We start from the raw sequence: 12,770 nt of genomic DNA on the forward strand, positions 1-12,770 counted from the left end.
GCTGTCATCAGTTAGCTGTTTGTAATGATTAGATGTTTGGATGAGCACTAACGGTACACATGTAAATGATTCTCACATGATAAATTGGTAAACATGTTTATAAAAGAGAAAAATGTAATTAAGGATGACACTAAGTGAAAATTATTGATAACTATGGTTATTACTGTAATAGCCTGACATAGTTTTAAAGGTAAATATAATTTTCCCTATTTTCCTCAGCAACAGACACATTTTTTCCAACAATTTACTTGTCACTTAAAGAATTGGAGCATTATTTTCCCATAAAGCTATGACTATGTATGTTAGTTGCACACAGCTATTCGTTAAAGTGTTCACTATGCTATTTCTTTTATGTTATATGCTTACCACTTTTCCTCCAATAACCTTTGCAAATGAAAGTATGCATGTTATACCATGAAAGGAAACATTCCCAAGCACATTTGCTTGTGAAGTCACAACTCAATCCCTCAATCCCAATAAATTCAGTTTATAAATCTATGGCTTTGTTAGAAAGGATATCTAGAACAATTTTAATCACATTTGCTCTTGAAGTCACAACACTGTACAATAGATGCCTATAACATAGTCCAGTCACATTTGTTCATGAATTTATGGCTTTGTTTGTTAGATGCCTAAAACCATACCTTCACATTTGCTTATGAAGTCAGGACTTGTAATGTAAAATGCTTATATCATATCCCAGTCACATCTGTTAAAGAAAAACTCTTTTAATTAGGTTATATCTGAATAATGTTCCTAAATTGTGAAGACTGTTAAAAGAAGTGCCCTGCAACTTTTCTTATTACAGTTTTTTTCCTAGTCAAAACTAATATAAAAGTTGCAATTCAAAATGGTTACTCAGTTTTGTATTTGCAAATTGTCACCTCTCTCAGTCCCTTAGGTTAATATATATTAAATGTTTTTAAAAAAGACTATAAATCATACTGGATAATGTTATGTAGCCCCTATCTATTTGTCTCTTAAATATTATAAGAACTAATTTTTCTAGACATTACCGGTAAATTGTATAATATAACCCTTGTCATCTATTACAGGATGAGACAGACAGGGTTCAGTTTCAGCAACTGTCTCAGTCGGTGAAGGCCGTCTGTAACATCTTGTCCAAGATAGAGACCCTGGACATCTTGAAGTCCCTCACAAAAGTGGAGTCCCTGATCAACCAGATGAAGGGCTCGCTCTTTGGCAGGTCCAGCACTGCAGAGCACAGTGATGGAGGGTATGCAACACTCCAAAGAGGGAGGTACAAAATCACTTATTACAATTGAACAATTTCAGTTTCATTATGTCCTTAGCAGCAAATAAATATTACGCATGCAAAACTTTTTAAAGGTAATACAAAAACTGATAATGAACACTTTTAGAATAATGTTTCAATATAAAATAAAAAATCTTTGATTAATGAATTTTGATGGCTAAAATAGCTAAAATTAAATACAAATTTTATTAATGGAGCACAGCTTGCACTGAGTTAATGCTGATTTCTCGTTAGCATGAAGATGTCCCATGTTCCTCAGCTGGAGGAAGCCCTCGAGTCACTCGTCAACTCAGTGAAGCAGCTCGTGAGAATATACTGCCAGGCCTTCCACACAGACTTTCATCTCGGCACCAAGATTGATCAGCCCTGGGGTATGTATCTTGTGAAAATTGAGCTCCCTTCTGGGTAAACTGGGCTTAATGCTTGTGTGTAAAGTGTCGTTCCTGGGAAATACCTTCCACTTTCATGGTATTTTAATTTGATGGATGTCTGTTATAAGCAAAAATCCTGTTTAGGTTTAAAGTGTTGTCCCTGATTAGCCTGTGTGGACTGCACTGGCTAGGCAGGGACAACATTGTATGCACATGCATAAAGCCCAATTTCCCAGAACAAGGCTCAATTGCTTATTCATGTGAGTGATTTATTTTCACTTTTCAGATGATTTTCTCCTTTCATCTCTAAAAAAGTTTTTCAAAGTGTTCTTAATTTTGCTGGATCAATGTCAAAGAAAGAGTTTTTGTGAGTCTAGTAATGGAGTAGGACAATTACCAGACCTGAAGTGTGTCTAAAATAAAATGCATAGCTATGAAAGCAGAGTCAATAAATATTTATAAAAGATAACCTTTATCAAAAACATCTGCAATAAACATCTTCAAATAGATTCAATGTTCAAACTATTGAATGGCCAAAAGTAACATTGAAATAAAATGTTTGAAGTTGTGATTCTTTTCTTCAGAACAATCATCACCATATTATTGCTGCAAGATAAATAAAATGTGTAACCTAAAAATATATATTATTTTAGTGTATTTGAATATTTAGAGCAAAAAAATATTTCCGATACATATATATAGAATTACCATTGTAACATTTCAGATTTAAGATACAAGCTGCCAGTTTGTGAATGTAATTATAACACACCTTTTGCTAAATCTGTTAATTTGCCTGGTCCAATCTTGTTTACGCACATCTCTTATTTCCTAAATGCAGTGTTTACCAAGCTCTTCCTTACAAAGTGCTATTATTGATTCATTTGAAATAATTGATTACAAAGTGTTTTGTTATTTATTTGAAATAATTGCTAATTAAGACGTCAAGATGAACTGAAACACGTTGTCTTAGTATACCATATTTATAGTAAAGGAATAAACTATGATTCATGTTGAAAACAGATTTGTACCCAATACACATTGTAACTACATAATTAAAGTGATTTATAGCCGTTGTGGTTAAAGCAATAATTTATGAAACGGGTTTAGGAATATGTCAAGTCAAGCTAGGCGTTGTCAATCTTACTATCAAAATTTCTTGACAAGTGTAACAGAATAATTTTTTTTATGGTGTTAAATTAAAACCAGTTTCAAATCTTAAGCCTCTAAATGACAAAAATATGTTTGTTTTAATAATAAAGCTGAAAAATCATGAAAATTATTTGCTGATGTAGCATCATTTGACCTGGCCTAATAATTTTGCAAAATGTAGAACATGATATTTGGTTAACCAAAGAGATATAAGCAGGACAAATCTGTCCCAATTTTATGTTTTAAATGGGAAAACAGAGCTAAATGCATGTGCCTGAATTGTAGTCAGAGATTCACCTGTGCAGTCTGCACAATCCTTTCAGGGATCACACTTCCGGCCTAATGTAGATTTTTGCTTAGAAAAAACTTATTTAACTCTTTCAGTGCGGGAACCGAATTTTGAAGGCCTGTGCAAACAGTTTTGATCCAGATGAGACGCCACAGAACGTGGCGTCTCATCAGGATCTAAACTGTTTGCTATTCTGATAGTATTCTTTGAAAAAAATCGAAGAAAATTCTAATTTTAGAAATTTAGCAGACAACATTTTAGCAGACGACAAATTTCCCAGCATGCAAAGGGTTAAAAACATTACTATGAAAGCAGAAAGGAATGTCCCTGATAAGCATTTATGAACTGCACAGGAGGACACATCAGGCACATGCATTGAACCTGTTTTTCCAGAGCCAGAGTCACATGTTTAACCCTTTACCCCTTATATATGCACTTTGATGCGTTTGTGGTCCCTTAGAAAGTCTAATTACTGTACATTTAAAATGTTATTTACTAGAATCAAGTTTTAAAGGCTTCATTTCCAACCTAAAGATACTGATGAGCAGCAAACAGCATAAAACCTGAACAGACTGCCAGTTACTCGCAGGTTGCTCTGGATTTATGCTGCTTGCAAAAGCCATTTTCACTTTGCTTCTGATGGGGAAAGGGTTAAGAAGAAAAAAATCATGACGGTTGTATCGCCCTGGAAACTATGTAATGCATGTGATAAATAATAATTTGTCAATTTGATAGACAGACGGCTAAATAAGCCTTCTTTACACTTAAGTTGATGTGGAGAAATTATTTAAGGTTTATTCTGTATTGAAATGAATGCAATAACAAATCTTTTGCAATTTCTTGATACATTTATGAAACTGCATTCCTCTTGGCCACTATGATATACTGAATGTATCCTTCACATCCATGCATTGAATACTATTTGCATCGTGCGATACTTTGAAATGTCATGGATGGCATGCTTAACATATAATTTTCGAATAATAGTACCATAGTTTCAAACAAGCTGGAATTATTGCATAGAATATTGTTTTACATGCATGCAAATTTTGTTCCTTTATGCTGATGTTAACCTTTTGAAAAGATTTGTTGTACATGTATATGAATACAGATAGTCCTGACGTTTGCTGTTTCATTTGTATGAATCTTATACAGTACAGCCAGCGCAGAACAAACATAATCCTCCGTCACGCCACGGCCAGAACATTAGTACTTGGCAGCCGTGTCGTGTGTTCACGCGGCGTATCGCCGAGGCACGCTCCATCGATCCGCGCAATGACGCCGAGTCAGTATTAACCTCGCGTACTTTTGCGAAATAAATCCGTCACATACGTACGCGGTGGATCGAGTGCAAAGATATACACCTACATGTACATTTGTTTAGCGTCGAAACCTAGATTAATGCTACTTTCATTGTTATTGTTTTCACGTTTTAATAAGCGGATATGATTTTTATGTGATGCTTTATAGACTATTTATAATATATATATATATATATATAGTATCCCTCAAATACATTCAACACGTAATGCGCCTCAACAAATTATCGTTGAATTAATTACGCACATCTGCAAATGTGGCGTTCGATTCTCAAATGATCATTATTCTATTTGTAATCCGAAACATGCCCTCGAATTTAAATGCCAAAGCGACATTAACAATTAAATAATAGTGTTAAATAAACAGTACTTTATCCTTTGTCTCAATAAAAAGCGCGTGAAAATTATGCAGACATGTAGAACGTTGCATGGAAAGTGTGGGTGTATTTAGTATTGTACATGTATAAAAACATGAACATCACGTCCGGCGATTTACGCGTGTTCAGTGGGAAAAAAAACGCCCCGATTAGACTTTATTTCATCACATCTTTCAATAGAAACAAATGTCAAAATTTATTTGATACTTAAGAAAAATGGCGAATTTTTGTATTTCTTGAAATTCATGAGAACTTTAATCGTAAATATTTACCAGAATTTGCTTTAAAAGTGGAATAACGGGATTATCGGGTAATGAGTAGCGACGGGAAAAATAATAAGTATTCAGTAATAGATGCATTAAATTAATTATGATTTTAAATATTATTATAATTGTTTTTTGACAATTTATTGACTAACTAATCATTTTAAAAAGTTTTTTATTATATGATGCGCATCCACTCGGCGTCATATCGCGAATTGCGGCTTGCCTCGGCGGACAGATGCGAGGCATCGCGGCGAAATGCGACATGCCGCCGCATACTGATGCGGTTTCAACTGCCTACTCGGCATCGACTCGTTGGGCCTTGACGCAACGGATCGCGAAATATGTTTGTTCCGTGTTGTCTGTACTGTAAATGTAACATTTGTATGAATCATATAAGTGTAACATTTGTATGAATCCTATAATTGTTAACAAGTGTTAATATAAACAAATTTTAGCATGCAAAGAGTAACTTAAAACTAGAATATCAAATTGGTTAAATATAAAAATTTAAATATTTTAATGTACCATTTTATAGAAAATTAAAGATAAACAAAGAAAAGCAACAAAAATTGACGATTATTGTAGAACTGAAATACTAAATGAAAATGTGAGATTCAGACCTTTAAATTGCATGAACTTTGCCTTATATGTTATATGTGTTTCTATTTATAGATCCACAGGATGTGACTGGTTCAAATGAGAGTGTCATTGTGCAGATATGTACTATACATCGTATACAACCAGACTGGTCAACAAGGTAGTGAAATATTAGTTTTGTTGTGAGATTTGATAGATAACAAAATTCAATGAAGAATCTTTCACAATGTTTTTGAATGTACTTAAATTTAAACATTTAGTAAATTTGACTGAAATGTTAAGTTTGATGTAACTCTAAAAAAATCAGTTTTGCATGAAAGTTACATTAAAAAAAGAAGAAAAAAAGCCATAGACTTGTGTGAATATATGAATTCTTTATTTTTATTGTGTTACAATTATGGATACAGTTAATTTTTGGTTCAGCATATTATATATTTTTTAATAGAAAATAAAAATAATTTAGTTACCTTTTTCTGAGACACCGGTTTTGGTGACCCTAAAAAATATTACCATAGGTATTAACAATGGAGCATTCTTATTTTATTTTATGTGCATCATTGTGCAACGTTTTGCTTGCTTTCATTCAACAAATATGTTTTTTTGTTTCTTAGATAAATGTTTTGTGTTTGCAATATTATCAAATGCACCCGCAGGGGTGTGATTATTCCGCGGATTTCCGCGGATCCGCGGATTTCCGCGGATCGGGTTGTCCCGGGGGTCACTTCTGAGATAGGGTAAATTCGTAAAAAAATGTGGGGGAGAGGGGGTACCACCGATTCCGCGGACCGCGAAATCTATCCGCATTTTACACTGGTATATTCTGCCTAAGCATTTTTAAAGCGAGCGATATGATTGGCTGTCGTTTTCCAATCTTCCAATTAAAATATGTTTCTTAAAATGTGTTTGGTACGCTTGCAAATGGCGATGTTGTGAAGTGAAAATTAAGATAATTGAAATGACAAATAGCGAGCGAATTAACGACTGACATCATATAGTTTGATAGGAAAAATGAAATGTGTTTGTCAACGAAAAAGACTACGTTTAAGATACAAGCAACACTATTTATGTTTAGAAATGTGCACAATGAATTTGTGTCACGGAGACCAGTGTGAGCAAATTGAAGTGCAGTCTACTCGCGAAGTAAAACAATTTAGAAAAGTCGAACATGGAAATAGACAAACATGATTTGATTTATATGTTAGTGGATCTGTGTATAATCAGATTCATATGCATATTCTGCTTTATTATGTTTGTCACGCTGTTCAGTAACCTGGAAAAGCATTGAACTGAAGATGTGATATGCAAGATATTGAAAAGTAAACAAATTAAATATATTAATATTACTCAGTTTAATACATCATTAACACAAGAAGAACACTCAAGTGTGTTTGTTTATATTATGTCCATTTACTGTAATTCAATTAAAAAACTGCTGCTATTGATCACAATAAATACTGTTTACTCTGCATCCTCAGTATGTTAAATGTGAAGTTTAACAGGTTTTTATAAAGAAATATTGTTATGAAGTTCAAAAAGTTGTTTATTTTAATGTCTGTTTTAAGGATTGTCATTGCGTTATATGCGTCATTCGCGTAGTCAAAATCAGTCGACAGAATTTTCCTCCCCTCTGACTTCGCCTCAATCACACCCCTGACCCGTCATTTGGTGATAAATTGAGAATGGGACCAGTTTCAGTGACCCCTTTATAATATCATACATGCGTTGTTGTTTTTTCTAATATTTTCAAGGCTTTGTCCCAGGATTTCGGGTATTTTTACTTGCTTTCAGGGACATGAAACTTGTTGAACTATGTAGAGGAAAAAGAAGTTGTACATATGAGTTATTCCTTTCAGATTTACCATGCATTGAGTTTCTTTGACTGTTTTGTATTGTAAGGACACAAATGAATGTGATCACCTTGTTTACAAGATCACATCTTCATTTCCATTTTGTTTGACCATGCCCTTAACGGATCCATCTAAATGCTAATTAGACACACACAAATGTACAAAGACACAAAAAGGACAAAAAGAACATCATAATCGTATGCCTGTTGGTAGAGTAAGTAGCAGCAGCAATATTAAAAATCACATCTTAAATGCAAGAAAATATTCATTGAAATCCATCATGGTGCTGGAGTGTTGATTTCTTAACCCAATAGACCCTTTTCACAATAAGCCAAAATCGATAAGAGCGCGAAGTCACGTGACTCGCAGAAATCCAGAACGAGGTGAAACAGTGATGCCGTTTATAATACCACGCAATGCCGCATCTAATTTCAACCCATCACGCTTTTGACGTTACGATATTGTCAACACAAGATGACATCGTCAGTAAATATATACTTACCATTTTAAGTGTCAATACATTTTCTTGATTAAAGTACTTGTTTTTATTTACGTTTGCACAAATTTTGACACTGTTAGTTTGAGCCTTTTTATCACGGTGTTTAATCAATAATCTATCAATAATCTTGTTTATTGTTATATCTGTTGTTTAATCGCCCCTTTATTCAGCACAAACCCATTATCTCGTTATGATCAGATACTGTGCCGACATATATTAAATAACAGCAAGGTGTCATAAACCACACGTTGCGGATGTCTGGTCATTTCCACATAATTTATGATACCCCCGTGTCTTCTCGTGGTAGTGGTATTGCATAGTTATTTCTAAGAGTTGTTTAAAGCCAAATACTCAACTGTTGCTTTAATTAGATATGTAAGATTTTGTAAAAATTGAAAGTTATTTTTGCCAAACAGATTGTCAGAAACTAAATACTGTATAGATATTAGCAGTTTAATCGTTATAATGAAGTGCTTAATACCCATACATTTTTATATTTTAACAAATTAATGCTAAACATTTAACGTATTCAAAGGTTACCGGTAAAATTAAACTCCTGTCATTACGTAGTCCTATGAAGAGTGTACGGTAGTGTACGAAACGATTCCCGGACATTCGTTCCCACGGTCAATCGTTCCTACGCTAATTTTGACAATAAGGACATTCGTTCCTAAGTTTTTTTTCATCCCGGACAATCGTTTGCACATTTTTTTTCCCAAATCCGGACATTCGTTCCAACGTTATTTTGACAGCCCGGACATTAGTTAACCAGGTTTTCCGAAGGAAAAAACTGGTTATTAGATTGGCGAATGCGGGCGGGCTGGCTGGCTGGCGGGCTGGCTGGCTGGCTGGCGGGCTGGCGGAACAAGCTTGTCCGGGCCATAACTATGTCGTTCATTGTCAGATTTTAAAATCATTTGGCACATTTGTTCACCATCATTGGACGGTGTGTCGCGCGAAATAATTACGTCTATATCTCCAAGGTCAAGGTCACACTTTGAGTTCAAAGGTCAAAAATGGCCATAAATGAGCTTGTCCGAGCCATAACTATGTCGTTCATTGTCAGATTTTAAAATCATTTGGCACATTTGTTCACCATCATTGGACGGTGTGTCGCGCGAAATAATTACGTCGATATCTCCAAGGTCAAGGTCACACTTTGAGGTCAAAGGTAAAAAATAGCCATAAATGAGCTTGTCTGGGCTATAACTATGTCATTCATTATGATATTTTAAAATCATTTGGCACATTTGTTCACCATCATGGGACGGTGTGTTGCACAAAAGAATCACGTCAATATCTCCAATGTCAAGGTCGCCACGACTAAAAATAGATTTATTTTAAAACAAACTTACAAAGGGTGTTAATTTTGTTTGTTCATTTAAAAAGTTCAGTTTGAGTTGTCTCCCTTTATCAGATTTTTTTTCACAATGAAAACCTGGTTTTGTGACAATTTTGTCCCTTGTTCATGAATTAAATTGACAGCCCTAACAATAGTTCATTCATTATTGTAAGCAATTACATTCGTTCCTTATTTATATTTACTAGAATAAGTGAAACAAAACTGAACGGAATAAAACAATTAGAACCGCATAAGAAGTTGATATGTTGTTCTTTATTAAACTTATAATTATGATGGTTTGCCTAAGAAAGGCATCGAAGAGGCTTTTTGTGAAAGACAATTGTAGGTAAACTAAATTTCTAAATTAGAAATATCAGAGACTTTTGCATTTCTAATCATGTAAACCCATATATATATATAAATGTATACAATCACCAGAGTTCCAATTCTGTACAAATCAGTTCTTTATTACATGAAAAGCCTGTTGCTAATCATTTTTTTAATCATCGTTAAAATAATTGATTTAAAATATTGAGTTCAAATACGAGCACTATTGCACAATAAAGAAATTGTTTAGAAAATCAAGTATCACACACATGTGTTTCTTTGAGTACGAATGACCCACAGACCGACCGCGATTGTTCGTTAGAAGTTATATGTTGGAAGTGAATTTTAAGGAATGGGCCATTATTCAACATACATATTGTTTTCACAGTTTGCTTTATTAAAGTTATATAATCGACAAACTGTTTTTAATCGGCTTAGAGCTCACAAGTTGCGTTAAATGCATCGTCGACAAAATGTCAGTCAGTTAATTTATTAGTCAACTAATCAATTAAAATCATATTGGCTGGCTTATTCTGAATCGGCTTACTGTAAACAAGATTGGTTAATTGAAAAGGATTATCAAAGAAGATAAGCTTAGCTCGGAATATTGCTTTTTGTTTAGTTTTGCATTTTCTAGTAGGAACCAATGTCCGGACTGTCAAATAACAAAAGCTACAACAAGAACCTTTATAGCATAAAAGCACAATACAATGCTTTTTTGCCACGAAACAGAAAGTTACGCAATAACATAGGAACGAATGTCCGGGCGGTCAAAATAATATTGTCCGGTTTGTTAAATACAATATTCGAGAGAATGTACGCCTTGTCAAAATTAGCGTAGGAACGATTGTCCGTGTGAACGAATGTCCGGATACAGTACGGAACAACATAATTAAAACAAGCATTTTCGTTTAACCACAACGGGGTTAAACATTTTGATATAAAATGCTATACATTTTCACCATAATCTCTTATAAAGAAATTTCATTATACATGTTTAGACAGTTCAATTTCCACCACATCCGTTTGTTTCACTTGGTTATAATAATTCTTCAATATTTTCATTCACTCTAAAATACATTTTATTTAATGTAAAAGAAAATTAACATACAATTTAAATAGTGTCATGTACTTCGCGTTTATAGTGCTTTGTCTTATGGTTGATTCAACACCGCTTACACGTTCGACAGTTTATGAAAAATAGCGCACACCAACACACCCATACCTTTGAGAATTATAATCAAATAATTAAATACTACTTATTTTATTTTGCGGCTTTTATATATCTTTGTTTTGAGCAATTATCGATGTTAGGTCTTCAGACCACCTTTACTCTGATGTGTTATTGGGTTATTCGTATTTGTATAAAGATGATTTTTTTTTAATATTCACTATTTGTACTAGATAGTATGTCGTTGAATTATTATTATGGTTGTTATAATTTTTATTTAAGACGTATTTATCAATTTATTGACTTAACACATACTGTAATAATGTTATAACCGTCCCGTATGTAAAACATTACAGTCAACTGCTCTATAATGATCGATATTCTCAACCATTCGCATAACATAGGAAAAGAAAGTTGTCACGTTCCGCCTCGTTCTGAGATTCGACTCGTCACGTGATTCTAATAATAGCAACAGTGTTCGTATTGTGAAACTGGTCTATTGCTGCACATCAATGAGAAAATAGTATGAGCATGCACATAACTGAGAAAATTACAAATGTATATCACAGTACATGTATTACCCCAAAAAGAATAAATTACTGTTATATTTAGATTGAACATACTATAATTTAAAGCTCATATATTTAAAAAAATATATAAAAAAATATTGTCATCACCTGAGTGTCGGCGTCTGCGTCGGCATCTTGTTAAGTTTGTGTTAAGGTCCACTTTTCTCATAAAGAATCAAAGCTATTGCATTCAAACTTGGTATACTTACTTACTATCATGAAGGGACTGGGCAGGCGAAGTTAGGTAACTCTGGCTGGCATTTTGACAGAATTTTGTGCCCTTTTTATGCTTTAAAAATTAAAAATTTGGTTAAGTTTTGTGTATATGTCCACTTAAATCCTTAAATATCAAAGCTATTGCTCGCAACACTTACTAACTATCATAAGAGGACTGTGCAGGCAAAGTTATGTAACTCTGCCTTTTAACAGAATTATGGCCCCTTTATACTTACAAAATTGAAAATTTCGTTAAGTTTTGTGTTTAGGTCCACTTTACTTCTAAAATATCATAGCCATTGCTTTCAGGCTTGGAACACTCGCTAACTATCATAACGGGAGTTACAGGACAAGTTGCATAAGTCTGGTTGGCATTTCGACAGAATTATGGCCCTGTGAATATTTGGTTAAATTTTGTGTTTAGATCCACTTCACTTCTAAAGTATCAAGGCTATTGCTTTCAAACTTCAAATACTTTCATACTATCATGAGGGTACTGTACCTGGCAAGTTGAATTTGACTTTGACCTTTGAATGACCTTGACTCTCAAGGTCAAATGATTAAATTTTGCTAAAAATAAATAAATAAATAAAATAAGGCATAACTTTAAATAAGATATGTAGTCATGTGTACAAGGAGGTATTGTATTAGAGTGCATAAAACATTTAACACATATACTGATATATTTAATTTTATAAAAATATCAATCCAACTTTTGAAGTCTTGATCTCAAATATCCTACAAGCAGATTCAAATCTCATTTAAAAATTCTTCAAAATATTCAGAATTCAAGGTACGTTACCTGAAATAAATTCAATCTTAGCCAGCATTTATAAAAATGTTTAGTCTGTATAAGCAAAAAACTAAATGATACAATGATATAAGACAATAAATGAAATACGCATACTCGCAATAATCACTACTCGTCTCCTGTCTGTCTTCAGGTTTGATGAGTACAAGATGGAGTGTAGCCTATTTCATGGGACGATCCAGTTGTGTCCAGCTGCAAGTTCTACTTGCGCTACCATCAACAATTCAGGACTGGTTCCCATCATCGTCTGGGATGAATGGTACAGATAAATTGTCTTGATTTTATGTTGTAAAGGCAAAGTTATAAACTGGCATGGCTGTGAAAAACTATTTTATCAAACCGAC

At 33.7% G+C, this 12,770-nt stretch overlaps 1 protein-coding gene across 8 annotated transcripts in view; it reads left to right on the forward strand.

The window, feature by feature from the left end:
* LOC127847468 (phosphatidylinositol 4-phosphate 3-kinase C2 domain-containing subunit beta-like) overlaps positions 1-12,770 on the forward strand; it is a 95,262-nt gene that overhangs the window by 27,598 nt on the left and 54,894 nt on the right. For 6 of the 8 annotated variants that reach the window (XM_052379390.1, XM_052379431.1, XM_052379395.1 and 3 more), the window contains exons 11-16: positions 173-190; positions 1,056-1,261; positions 1,511-1,647; positions 2,372-2,401; positions 5,720-5,804; positions 12,560-12,685. In XM_052379390.1, coding sequence (XP_052235350.1) covers positions 173-190; positions 1,056-1,261; positions 1,511-1,647; positions 2,372-2,401; positions 5,720-5,804; positions 12,560-12,685 — 602 coding nt within the window. The remainder of the gene's footprint in view (positions 1-172; positions 191-1,055; positions 1,262-1,510; positions 1,648-2,371; positions 2,402-5,719; positions 5,805-12,559; positions 12,686-12,770) is intronic. The other 2 variants (XM_052379421.1, XM_052379410.1) reach the window with 2 other exon arrangements.

Source organism: Dreissena polymorpha, chromosome 1, assembly GCF_020536995.1.
Source record: "Dreissena polymorpha isolate Duluth1 chromosome 1, UMN_Dpol_1.0, whole genome shotgun sequence".
Classification (NCBI taxonomy): domain Eukaryota; kingdom Metazoa; phylum Mollusca; class Bivalvia; order Myida; family Dreissenidae; genus Dreissena; species Dreissena polymorpha.